The 14091-nt window shown below is 37.7% G+C and overlaps 1 protein-coding gene across 8 annotated transcripts in view; it reads left to right on the forward strand.

Annotated features, from left to right (window-relative positions):
• USP6NL (USP6 N-terminal like) overlaps positions 1-14091 on the forward strand; it is a 117495-nt gene that overhangs the window by 88949 nt on the left and 14455 nt on the right. For all 8 annotated transcript variants that reach the window (XM_027679553.1, XM_027679550.1, XM_027679554.1 and 5 more), the window contains 6 exons: positions 2296-2344; positions 4003-4123; positions 8243-8337; positions 10919-10984; positions 11072-11171; positions 13237-13389. In XM_027679553.1, coding sequence (XP_027535354.1) covers positions 2296-2344; positions 4003-4123; positions 8243-8337; positions 10919-10984; positions 11072-11171; positions 13237-13389 — 584 coding nt within the window. The remainder of the gene's footprint in view (positions 1-2295; positions 2345-4002; positions 4124-8242; positions 8338-10918; positions 10985-11071; positions 11172-13236; positions 13390-14091) is intronic.

Genomic DNA, 14091 nt, shown 5'->3' on the forward strand with positions numbered 1-14091 from the left:
ATTTATTACACAATTGTTTCATTTAACTATTTCTTTGCAAAAATAACTTCTTGCATCTCTAATAACATTTATCTTCCCAGAGATTTTAGCCTTCCTTTGGATTTTGTATTCCTCTTCTCCTTCTATCTGACTCAGAACCAAATGAGGCAGTATTTTTATATGTGAGCATTTAATTATTTACAAGTGTATGCCATAATGCTTTTGGATTTCTTCAAAATGCTGGTTTGGTTTGGGTTTTTTTACTGCCATTGGATGAGGAATATTAGGCAGCTGTCATCTTTAAAAATGCTTAATAATGAAAAATATTGTGGTGATACAAACATCAGCATTGTTGCTGGCTTGCAGCATCAGCACCCTGCAGAGATGAAGAGAGTATTTTTTCCCTTCTGTCCCTGTATTAGGTTCAGTTTTTAATCTCCTTTTCTTGCCAAGGCAGATTCTATGGTAGTCTGCTATTTTCCAAGAGCAGCACTCAGAGCTGCGGACTGTAATGTGATAATAAAAGAAACATTTTCTTATATTATTATTCTAGGTATTTTTGTGGAAAAACTCTGAATCAGGGGAGTTTCTGTGATGGCTGTAAGGAAGGAGCCCAAAGCAGAGATTCCCAGGCTGGGCTGTTCTGTGGCTCAGATCCCTTTGTGCAGGGCCGTGTGTGCAGGGCTGCTGTGCCTCGCTCTGTGGGACTGACACGGTGCCATCCCACCCTGCCTGTGCTCTCTGGGCCTCACTGCATTCCCATACACGCTTTTCCATGTCAGCAGCAGCTCGTTGCTCCATCAGTTTGGGGTTAACACAAGCAGAGCCAGCTGCAGTCCCTGTGGCTGTGCTGTAAGCATTGCCCTCAGAGTCCACAGGAAAGCCTTTGGCTGCCTGAAGCAATTTCACACTTGGAATAGATCTTGGAATTACTGTCCATATATTATACATTTCCAGCGATGCCTCGATGAAAAATTCAGAAATCATTTCACATAGCAGTGAAATAAAGTCCCCTGGGTATGTCAATAGCTTGTTTGACTTTTAAGTAGACTGTATATCTTTGAAGGTTCGTTCTTTTACAGGTCTTTAGTGGTCTCATCTAGTGTAAATAGTACTAAAATTGCCCTTATTTTATGTATGTTACTGTGAACGAGATTGAGCTCTTATGTTCGGTTTCAAATGGTCAGCTGAGGATACAGGAGGTTCCCGTGGACATTTGGGACCTGTTAATTTGTCCTTGTAAAATAAAAACTCGGGCTTAATATCTAGGACTTCAGGTTAAACTTTTCTTTGGTTCCTGAAGAATGGCCCTCTTCAGAATTCAAGTTTAGCCAACAAAAGTGCCATAATGTAAAGGTTTTGGTAAGTTTTTCCAGGTATTACATCCTCTTCCCAGTATAAAATAAGCACCTTTATACCTTCTTTTTTTTTTAGCCTGCTAATATCTGTCTCCATACATTGATTAGTGTCAGGGAAGAAATTTCACTGGGCAGGAAAAGGACAAACTCAGCAGTTATATTTTAGCAGTTTTACTTGCAGATGAAAGTAGGCATTCAGGTGTCCAAATTCTCCTGAACAAACCACAAAATGGGTGTGTGAGTTTAAAAATTCATTATGAGAACCCAGCTGAGAAGAGCAGGGTTGTGTTGGTTGGTTTCTTGGTTTCTGTCTTGTTACCTTCACAAGTTAGACAGTTTTACAGAAAGCAAAGGACTTTTACAAAGCTTTTTTTCAAGTCTAACCCTGAAGTACTCAGAGATCAGCACACTCAGAGGACTGAGCACAGGATGCCAAGTCAGAGTTAATATTGCTTTTCTCCAGTTTGATAGTAGCAGCCACCAGGGCAGACTTTAATTTGGGTGCCAAGATTAAGACACCTTTGTGGCTGCTTTGTGCATTTCACATCTCCACTTCTACATATCAGTTTGGAATCAGTAACAGCTGTTAGTGTTCTGCAAGCACAGAAACAGGTCTGGAGGGTTTAAATTTTGGCATCCAGAATAAATCAGTGTTTGAAATGTAGCTCCTCCCGTGTTTCACTTTACCTGTCTGTAAAAATGATGATCTGACACTGTTGCCTTCTCAAAATTCTATAGGTGTTTTTTGAAACCTTTGAACATGTAAAGCATCATAAAGGTGCGAATTACAAAGTTAACTTGAAATCAGAAGTGCTTATCATTGTGAAGTGTTCTTTAATGCTGGACAGGTTGAATTGGGGAAAGACATTTCCGAAATACAGTTCACTACTTCCAAGTTTTTCTGTTTTTACAAAAGACAATATTATAGTATTTTCCTTTTCTGCTCTTATTTCTCCAGGCAACAATCTTTGTTCCATGTTTTAGCTGCGTATTCCATGTATAATACGGTAAGTTGTGTCCCTTCACACAAATCTGGTTTCTCTGAACGTGCCGTAAGATAATAACTTGCATCTCTATCTTCTTTCTCCCTAAAAAAAAAATAGCAAACATTTCAGAGGCCTTTGGAAGTATACAGAAATGGATTATTTGCTTGTTGACATGTTTTGAGCTGAAGTTAAAATAAAGCATCTCGATTATGAGTATCTGATTGGACAGACTGAACTGTGCACACAGTTTGGCTGAAGCTCACTATTGTGTCCAATAGGAGTAATGAATTTGTGCTGTGCTGGAGTATTATTCACTGATATTTCCCCCATTATATTATCTGCCTCCCATCCATTTGAGTGATAGGGAGGAAAATACTGGAAAAAGATGCATGTTGGAGTTCACAGGCATATTTCATAACCTGAAAGGTTCTAGAAAATGGAAAATGTCTTTAAAGGTTGCGTCTTCTTTATGTAAGCCCTTGGTCTTGGCTGCAGTCCTGGATGGGGATTTATTAGAGTGGGGTTTCTAGACTATATCATAAGGGTTAAGAACTTATGTCTTTTGGCTGTATGTTAAAAATAGAAATCAAAATGCTGTTGTGTCCACATTTAACTGGGCTTTTAATGTAATGTCCCTTCCTTCCTTGGGCCCATTTTGAGCATTTCCGTGCATCTTCCATTTTATATCCATCAGCAACTCCCTAGAATTCAATGTGAAAATACAGAAAGTTCAGAAGAGGAAAGTGAAATCCAGCAGTCACTTGAATTAAATACCAGTTTGTTTTTAAAGTTCCAAGAAATGTAACCTTTCTGTCTGGCCTTTATATACCTCCTATAAAACATTGGACTAGTATTTTCAAGTTGCATGAAAAATATTGTTTAAAATCAACCATCAAAGTGTAATGATGAGAATACTGCGGTGAAGTCTTTATTTTGCACTTATGTTGTTGCATTTTTCCCTCTTAATGTGCAGCAGTTCTTATGCTTTGCTTTTATCTCTAGAGCAAAAGTTCTGCTAAGAACTTGTAAACTTGAAAAAAACTTATTCAACAATTAAATAATTATCCTTACAAATACTTTATTGGTGGGGTTATCTGAGCAGCTGAATGATGGTGACAGTTGGTTCCTGCCATAAAAGTCAAAATTAATAGCAGAGGAAATACTTGAGTTCAGTTTTGGAACAATAAAATTTTTCTTTGGGTTTGTTACAGTTGCTGGTTATTGGGCTGCTAAACTTCAGCTGCTTTATAGCTACAGGTCACTCTTGACAAATCCTGTGCTTATCAGTAGTGCTCTGACTGTAAACCTAAACAAAGCCAGATCCTCTCCTTCCCTTCAAAAAAACCGAATTACAACTAAATGATAACATGTCCATTCAGAGGGTAAAATGATACAGTTACTTGAAGATATTAGTACTGACAAGGATTTTGTGCATCAGTAGTGAGTTCTAATGAACAATCAATACTTCCAGGTTACTTTTCAGCTGGAGGGTTGTACATCATTCCTTCTCTCTATCAATATTTTGAATGTTTAAATATAAAGTGTGTTTGGTGATGTTATAATTAGGGAACCTGTGCCGTCAGGACAGGCATCTCCACTAACTAAGGGAAAAGATAAGAGCTCATGGTTACGAGGCTTTTGTTCCCAGCAGTTTAATATTTTCACTGTCTGATTCTCAGGAAGTTGGATACTGTCAGGGGATGAGCCAGATCACAGCTTTACTCCTCATGTACATGAATGAAGAAGATGCCTTCTGGGCCTTGGTGAAGCTCCTCTCTGGCCCAAAGCACGCTATGCACGGTATGGGTCCATGTCATTCAGTATATTTAGGTTTCAACCTGTCCTTTCAAGCTGTAAATTATTCAGAAATTGAACTAAGCTGCTGTGTCTGATTGGTAAAAGTAAGGCAAAATGGGAGCTTTATACTTGGGAGAGGGGTATTGGATGTTACTGGAGCTCTCACTCACAAGGGTAAGTAATTTGTTTTTATATGTGATATCTTTCAAATAATTCTAATGAAAATCAGATGGTTTCCTCTTCTCTTATTCTCTCAGGGAATGTAACCAATTGAAGGCTGGTTATGCAGACATCTATGTGGTAATAAAATAGTAGTGGAAACCTAATACAGAATGTGTTAAATAATATTGCAGCTGTGCTATCACTTGGCAGGACAGGAATCGACAGTAAAAAATGGACTTGTGTCTAGGCATGAACTTCGGGTTTCTCAGTTTTATCTCTTCCTCACACAGAAATCCCTGCTCTTGTGGTATTGTTACTCTTATGTTATCAGTAGTTCTCTCTTTCCTTGCCAGATTTAGTATGATCTATGCGTGTTCCATGGCTACTGGTATGGGACAAGTCCAGGAATTCCAGCATCTTTGTGATGTTACTGATGTGGTGATTCTGAAAAGCTGTAGTTCCTGGAAACCTGAAAAAGTAAATGTTATTTAGAACTTGGGCTTCTTAGCAGATTTCCAACAACCTCCAGCTCCTTTTCCCTGCTCAAGACTTTCTTGTACTGTGGTACCTTCCTCAGCTTTTCAGTGTTCCTGGGTGTTCTCCACCCCCAAGACAAAGGGCTAGGTTGTTATTTTGCTGCTTATACTTCTGCAAAACTATCACTTTTGGGAGGGGGGGAAAAAGTGTGATCTGATGTGAGGATCAGTGTCTTAAGTGAAATCTTGAAATCATCAAGTGTCAAAGACTTTCTTGAAGCTTTACACAGTAGTAACACAGACTAAGAGCATCTTACAAAAAATCTGTAGATTTAACAATAATCAAAACCTGTGCAACTGCAACTGTGTAGGATTTTGAGCTCTTCAAAGCTCATAGGAAATTCTGGGTGTTTTGGGAAGTAAGTCAGAAGCAGCTCCTTATGTACCAAATCTCATGCATGATGAACAAGAGGGTGAACACTGGAATGACTTTGCAGACCTCCCTCTCTCCCCTCATTCCTGTCACACACCTGTCAAGTGATGGGAGAGGGAAGGAGGGAGCTTTGAGTAGCCCAAAGCTTGCTGAGTTCCTTCTCCACAGGGCACATGAACCATCGTGCCACAGGTTCACACACATTGAAACTGTCCTGGCAACATCTGTTAGGGAAAGTTGCATTTACAGTTACGCTGACAAAACCTTGATTATAACTCAAATGTTACCAACCTACTCTAAGGTTCTGCTTTCAACAGGTTGGACCAGGTAATCTCCAGAAGTCCTGTGCAACCCAGATTTCCTATGATTCTTTGAATGTTTATGTTTTAAATGAGTTTTTGTCACTGTGCATCTGTAAATATCACTGGAGATTCTGGAAGGGAAACTTTAAAACTGACTTGACTGATATTATATAACTTTGCCCTTTTTCTGCATTCTTAGGGGAAAGTAACTTAAAGCACTGTTTGCCAGCTCTTTAAAGCCAAAATAATTTCAATTCTAAATTGCCAATATCCATGAAGAAAAACTTTTATAGTTACACTTGATGCTACTGACCATGAGATGTTTCTCTGAACTGGGCACCTTCCAGTGGAAATTATGGTAGGGGGCTGAGTAATTCAATTAGAATCATATTGACAAGAGTAGGGTGGTGAAAAGTTCTTGTTTTTCTCTTCTACCTGTGATCTGGAAACCTAGAATACTTTTTGGGTGCAGCCCATTAGCTAGACTTATTTCTTGCATAGCCCCACTTGAAATCAAGAGATGAATTTGACCTCTCTGATGTTTTGTATTGTATGGATAATGTGAAGTCTCTAAATGATAAAATGCAGGTACCTGACCCTGAAAATTATCTACTTTTTTGGAAGCTCTTTCCATTGATCTTTCTATAGTCTTAAAAATTTCGAGATAATGAGTTGGTGTATATAAATGCCTTGCCTATGTTATTAGAATTTCCTAATATGCAGCCCAGCATTTAAGTATGATAGAATTTGCATTTGTATCTATGAAATACTAAACTTGTGTGAACCTGAGATAGTAAATTTTGTGTCTTAGTGGCCATGCACTGAATTCTGTAACCGGTAACTAGAAAGAGTTTACTTTTTGGTTTGGGACTTCTTTAGTGATTCCTTTGTTCTCTCTTTTCCTGAAGTGACGTGTTCTGTGGGTCTGTACTTGTTCTTCCAGTTTCCATACTGCTTAAAAGGTCTTGTGGGTTTTTTTGGTAGACTTTTTCATCCTAAGAATATGGAATTGCTGTACTAGCTCTATTTGACCTGGTGTTCTGTCTGTGACAGCCACCAGCAACAGATGCTCAGTGAAGTGTCTGAAAAAAAAAAAAGGCAACCCAAGATCAACACCTCCACCTCCTGGAAAATGTTCTGAAGAAACTTCTTGAGATGAAAATTTGTTTTACCTGTAATATGGATTGTTCTTCCATTTGTGTTTGGGCTCTGCCATGCGACGGTTTCTCCTCTGGATTTGTCATAGAGAAGACAGTGAATGTTTGACCAGCTCCCTGCTGGCACTTGGTTTGTTACTCTTGGCACAGAAGTGGTTGTATACCTTGACTTTTGCGAAGTTAAACAGGCAGTAGCCACTGCTCTGTGCCTGCATGCTCACTGATTTCTTCATGGGAGCCCGGTGGATTTAAGAGAGGTGACCTCTCTTTGTAAAAACAATGTTGATTATTCTCTGCATTACATCCATCTGGGCAACCACTTGCCCCAACTTATCTTATTATGGTTTCTATCAGTCTTTTCTTGGAATAGTGACATGAGTATTGCACAGGTACTGGACTGAAAACCAGTTTAAGAAAAGCTGATGTCATGTCAGCCCTTCTCAGACTCATGGCAAGAGGTTTCATAGAATCCACATTTCGGGTAGTTCATCTGTGAGTTCTTTTTGAGCTGTTTAGGGTTTAGCAGGAACCTCCCCCATGTCTTCCATACAAAAATTTAACTTGGTTTTAGTATTGACTTCATCTTCTCTGAGCACTTCTAAAAATGTTCACAGACCTACAAACTCTGTCAGACTTCCTGTTTCCAAGGTGTTTGAAAATAGGTCTATTAGTATTTTTAATGTCTTTTGTGAGTTGTTTTTTTGGTGGGCCAGGCTTGCTTTTTCACATTTTTATACTGTCAATGTTTGATCATCTCTGTTTTTCTGATCTGAACACAGCTTCAGCTTTTTGAAAGATCTTTTGTGGATGGTTTCTTTTCCCGCTGTGTAGCTGTGCTAGCTTTCCTTTACATTTTTTTGCCTAGTATTATGTATTTGCTCTGAGCCCGGTTTTTAACTCTGCTGATAACTCAATGGAAAGGAGATCTTAGTGCTCTCCTTTTCCAGCATATGATCACTGAAACTACTCAAGATTTTTATATGCCCTCTGTCTCAGTTGTGTGAGCTCACAGTCTTTACTTATAGTATATAATCATGATATTTGTCTTGGTAGAATATCCCTCTTGTCTTTTTTTTTGGTCTCTTCTTCAGTGCAGACAGTTCTAGTAGCTGCCTGTGCTGTTTGCCCTTCTATCATGAATTTTCTGGGCAATAATTCCAATTTGTCTTTTCGCTTTTAAAAGTTTTAGTTGGTGTGGGTTGTGGTTCTTTTTTTGTGGGATTTGGTTTGGGTTTTGTTTTGGGTTTTTGTTTTGGTTTTTTGTTTGTTTGGTTTGGGGTTTTTTTTAGAATAATTATAAATGTGTTTCCCACATGATCTTACATTGGGTAGACTAATGTATGACTGATGGATCTGCTGTCATTTGTCATTCTAATCTAATAATAGTCACTGAGGGAATGCATTGATGTTTAACTGTAGTTATTTAGGCAGAAGTATGTGCACATCTGTACATGGACATCATAATATTGTTAGGAATATCTGTTCAGATCCAGTGGTCTTATAGAAGGATAATATTCTTGGAGCCTCAATGCCTCTGTAATGTCATTTTTTGTATGAAATACACCTTTTAAATGGTCAATTTCTTTTCTTAGGTTTTTTTATTGAAGGTTTTCCAAAACTGTTGAGGTTTCAAGAACATCATGACAAAATACTGAAGAAATTTTTGTCCAAGCTTAAGCAGCACTTGGTGAGTATTTATATTGCAATACAAACAGTGCTAGTTCACAGCTTTCTACCTTGTTTCAGTTCAGGTGAACCCACTAGGTTGTGAATACTCAAACCTCAGAAAAGAAATGCAGAGCTCTAAGAGGCAGAAGTGCTGTTGTTTTTCATTAGAGACAAAGTTGTGGTGCCCCTCAGCAGAGTTGTGATAAAATTGGATCATGAGAGTAAGTAAACTGGGTGCCTGGCTCACTCTGGACTCTGAGTTAAGGACAATATGTGGTTGTTCTGCTTGGCCTTGTGCAAACTGCTGATGGTAAAACGTTTTATCAGGGGTTTTTTATATGTAGAGCTTTGTGGTTCATCTCTGGACAGAGGTGACTTTAAATCTCTGTTTAAAAAATAACCTTTATAAGAGGAGTTAATGGTCCTTTTAAAATTTGTACATACTCGTGAAGCTAAATTTAGAGTTTTTTCTCTTCTAATGCTCTTAAATAGGAAATAATATGCCCTTTTTTGGCTGTATTTATTCTAAGAAATACATAATTTTTCTAATGGGAGAAGAATGCCCTTCCAGTAGTCATCAAGAATTTCCTTGTACAATATATTGGTACTGCCAGAATCCATCTGCAGGTCTTAAAAGGTAATGTAAGAGATGCTCACTTGCAGCAACATCATCTCAGAGTGATGGCTGCTTACAAGCACTACCTTCTCAGGACTATATTATTTTCTGCTTAGTGTGTTTCCCTCCCTAGAAAAAGAAAAAAAACCACAACAATTTGGGAGCAAACTGGCACCTTGGCAATGATGAATTGCATCTAATGTGTGCTTGTTGCATTACAAAATAGAATGTAATGTCTTTTTTAATTTATTTTTTTTAACAGTGTGCTGTAAGAACTGCTCATAACAGGGAGTTAGGCAGATCTGATTAGAAAAAACCCACTCTTCTGTTAAAAGGTCAAGTCAGAATTAGTCATGCAAGATTATCTATTCACATTAAAAAAAAATTCAAAACCAGTTCTGTAACTAATTCGACCCTGAAATTAAAATTGTGGGTTTAATTTTTACAGTACATGCAAGATGATGATTTTGCTTAGAAATATGGTGTTATTCTCATTTTCGAGGTTGTCACATTTCAGAAAGAAAATATAGAATAATCCCAAGAAGACAGTAAATGGTAAAAGGCTGTTATACTTTCTAAAAATTCCAAAATAATAGTACATGATTGAGATGATAGAACCTGGCACATTATTAAATTTTATATTATTGTTCATACACCTGTTATTACTGCAGCTAATAATCAAGAGCTTTTTTTTCCCTGTCATCTGTCCCTGTCCCACACCTCCCCCCTCTGCCTTGGGTCACTTGAGAAAAGAAAGTTTCAGACAAGTGCAGAAACTGCTTTTAGTAACTGAAAAAGCTAATTAAATTAAAAAGCTTCCGTAGCTCTCTTCTGAGGGAATTCTTGGCCATTTGTTTAGAGGGATGCAGAAAACATTCACTCTCTATTTATTACATTTTTTCTTTTAAGTTTCAATTCAGAACTTAGTTCTGTTTTTGTATGAATCAGTTTTGGGGGCATTGAATTTAATAGCAATTTGGTTTTTTATCAGAGAAAGCCATGGACCATTATATCTTATATTTCAGTAGGCTGATAGCCATTCTTACAGGTTAGAAAACTAAGGTGGTTTTTGTTCTGTTTGCTTTTTTCAAGACTCTCAACATGAAAATCTCATTATTGCAGTTATATGAAGGATTGTTTTTCTCATCTCTTACTGTGAATGTGTCACTAAAATGAGCCCATGTTAACTTGCTGAAAGACAAAAGTAAAGCCTGCAGATAAACCAGAGGGATTTGGTCTGTTGCTTATTCAGTGTTTTATAACTGAAATTTTTGGAAAAGCTGAATCTGGCAAGCCTGGAATTTTAACTGTGTTATCCCACAGTTAAAATTCAAGATTTCTTACCTTTTCATCTTTTCCTCTAACTATGCTCAGAACTTTGAAGAGCTCCATGGAACTGCAGAGAAGCTTTAGCCATCTTTGAATGGGTGGCACACCACCTGGATTATCTGTGCTCTGGGGGAAATTAGGCCCTTTTTATTAAGTAATAAATCCCTTATGAGTCTAAATCCTGTTTTGAGGCCCTGTGTTTGAATAATTTGATAGTTTTATGCTGGTTTCTGGTAGTTAATGTATTTTTGTCACAAAATCTTTTCAGCCTTTGATGTGAATTGGCAGCCTTGCTACAGAGAAATAAAAGAGTGGATGGACCCAGTGCCTGAACTTGGGTTGCTCCAGAATATGGGCTTATTTTCTTGAGAGAGGATTTTATCCTCTGCTACCTCTGTCCCAGGAACAAGATAAAGGTTGTGTTAATACCTCTGCACCTCTGTGTGCGTGTTCTTCAGGTGGTAAAGTTGATGAAGGAAAACGATAAAAGACAGAAATTTGTTGGATTGAAGTAACAGTGTCTCATATGGTTAAATTAATTATTTATGGTGAATATTGGGCACATTGGCCTCAAGGGGAAAATGTTGTTTCATGGACAGTGCAAGGCACTACTTGGATTTTTGTAAGTATTTTTAAACTTCTGCATTCTTTGCAGGACTCCCAGGATATGCCCACCAGCCTTTACACAACCAAGTGGTTTTTCCAGTGTTTTCTTGATCGTGTGAGTATGTTTTCCTTTCTATTGCTGTTTTCAATTGTGACTTGGGACAGACTGTTTTCACAGCATCACCTGGTTCTGTCATTGCAGACTCCCTTTACATTAAGCCTCAGGATATGGGATATCTACATACTTGAAGGGGAGCGGATTCTCACTGCTATGTCTTACACAATTCTGAAACTACACAGAAGTAAGAAACCTCTCAAACATTTGAAGCCTAAACAGAGATTCAGCAAGTTTTGTTCTCATTTGTGTAGTTGGACCTTTATGTGTGAAAATCTCAAGTTTCCAATTTGCCCTATGCTTCTTCTGACAGGTCTATGCACAAAAAGTTAAAAGCTTTTGCTTTATTAATGTGTGTGTGTTGTGGGCTTGCCTTGGCTGGATCCAGGTGCCCACCAAGCTACTCCCCTTCCCAACAGGACTGGGGGAAGGAGAAAATAAGGGCTGCTGTGGGGAAAATTAACTCCATCTCAGCCAGGCCCAATACAGTGTGATTGTCAAAGCAAAGTATTTATGACAGTGAGAAAGTTATTTAAACATGGATATGAGGTGAGCTGTATTGCTGACTAAACAAGGGGGAATAATGTTGTAGGTCTGTGGTTTTGAAATGGCTTACTAACCCCTGCAGGATTTAAATTTGTTGGAAAAGCACACAAAGAATCCAGAGTGTGCCACTAACTGTTACCAACAAACAACTCAGCGATGAGGAGTCACCAGTCTGTCTCCTTATACCATTGTTTATCCAAGAATGTAATTAAAATCCAGACTTTCTGTAGTCTGCCTGTGCGACCTTCTCTTTCATCTCTTACCTTTGTGTAAAGTAAAATTTGAGATTTTCAATAGGAGAGTTGTCTGAAGGACCTATGGTTGGTTCCCTAAAGTGATGTAGCATCTTAAATTCCAAAGGATTGAAAGAGCTTTTGAGGATGCATTTTAGGTTTGAATAAATTTGAACATTTCTCAGGGTGATACCTCAAGTTCAAGACACTTTTACTGTGGGACTTTGGCTTTTTGAGTGAAGTCATTTAACTCTGTAAATTCAGAGTCTGCATGGAGCTGCAGAATTCATGTCATAATTTCCTTTTGAGTTTATTCCTCTTGAACTGTGGTGATGCTCCCTCACTGTCTCACTGGGGTGTACTCACTAGTTTGCTCATAAACTGCCTTGAAAAATGGAAAAGGTTCCTTTTTTCATTATTGCACTTCAGAAAGCTAAACATTTTGAGGCAAATAATTAGGCTTAGCATGTTGGTTTCTCTTCTTTACTTGCAAATAGACATCTACTTGAATTTTTGTTTTTATTCACCGCTCTTTTTATGGGAAGACCTGAGGAAAAAGTCTTGTGTGGATTTGCTTGCTTAGCAAGTAGCAACGTCTTCCATGATCAAACACCTCGAGTAGCTCAGGGCAACAGAGAGCAGATGAGAGGGCTGGCAGAGAAGGTGGCAGAAGACAGATTCTGATTTGTTTTCCAGTTTCTTGTCTACCCTTAAAAACATTGATGGTGTAGCTATCCAGTCAAAGTGTCACTGGAATACATGCCAAGGACATTTTTATTACGGTGCAAAAACATTTTTATTTTATGGCTTCTGTATAGAAATTGTACATTCTGAAACTTTTGATGGCATACAAATGATTAAAGGAGCTACATAGGTATGCAGTTACAGCCTTGCAAGCCACATGGCCTTACTGCTGTGTAAAAAGGGAAAGAAAAATAACCTGATAACTGTAAAATGACTTTCAAAATATGACCTGAATTTTCAGAGAGCCTGAAGCAATGGTTCTGAAGTGTGAACTGCCATCATCATTTCATTGGGAGTTAATTCAGTTGTGAATGAGGATACTGTAAATAGCGACTTCTAAAATATTTTACTGCTTTTCGGAGCTCCTGATAAGAGAGATGATGTGTGTTGTACAGATCTACAGAGTAAGTTGAGGATGCAGGGCTGAAAAATAAAGACCTGAAGCTGTTGAACATGGGAAAGCTGAAGGAGGGTGTTGTAAAGATGCCCCTGTTTGGAAAACACTGTCCTAAGTAGAGAATGATACATAGAAAGCATTTCCATAGTGATCTGCAAGTGAATTTTGGATGCATTTTACAGATTTCTGGTGTAGAAATCAGTTATCTGCATAATTAACAAGTATTTTTCATTCTACTTTGAAAACAAAAGCACCTAATGATGGAAATACATTTTCCAGTGTTCATTATCAAGATATCTTAATGTATAATATAATATTTTCTCCTTATATAGAGCATCTGATGAAATTACAAATGGAAGAGCTTGTAAAATTTCTGCAGGAGACTTTAGCCAAGGATTTCTTCTATGAAGATGACTTTGTAATAGAGCAGCTCCAAAATTCTATAGCGGAATTGAAACGAGCAAAGCTGGATTTACCAGCAGCAGGTAAGAAACTTGCACATATGCACACTGAGATATTTGGAGCTATTTACACATTGTTCATTTTTAAAGTGTTAAGTAATGCTGTTGAAAATAATGCAAATGTTTCTCTCTTCATCACTGCATAGATTTTGGGGTTTTTTACCCAGAAATACTTCACAGTTTAAAATCAACACTTTTGCTTTCATGAATTTGTTCTTTTTTGGTGTTTTGTTTACTGGTTTTAAGCTAATGGCAAAGCACTTTGAAACATCCTGTGTTCTGATAATTTTATTAACTTGAATTTATAAAACCTTTCAGGTCAAAGTTCAAATATCAGGGTTTGAAATTTTTTGAAGCAACAGCATTGTCTGGGAATCCACTCTGTTTTGATTAGATGTGGAACAAACTTCAGGTCAAATAGTTTCTTCTGTTAGTCAAATCCAGATTTTTAATTGTGTGCAGGTGATAGACCTGCTGGGTTTTTAATGGAATAATTTTCTTTTTTTCTTCTCCATCTTTGTGTTTTTGGTTGCAGAGCAGAGATGGTTGTTTTGTTGCATTGCTTATGAAATGTGTAGGATCTTCCTCCTCTATTAAGATTCTATTCTTTTTTTCTATCCCCACCTCCACAATGTTTAATTAGAATTTTTCTTGTGATTACTCAGTGCTTTTCTTTATCCTTTAATTGTAGAATAGTATCTGAGAAATGTATATTTAAAAAAAATT

Source organism: Neopelma chrysocephalum, unplaced genomic scaffold, assembly GCF_003984885.1.
Source record: "Neopelma chrysocephalum unplaced genomic scaffold, ASM398488v2 Primary Assembly neopelma1_45, whole genome shotgun sequence".
Taxonomy (NCBI): Eukaryota; Metazoa; Chordata; class Aves; order Passeriformes; family Pipridae; genus Neopelma; species Neopelma chrysocephalum.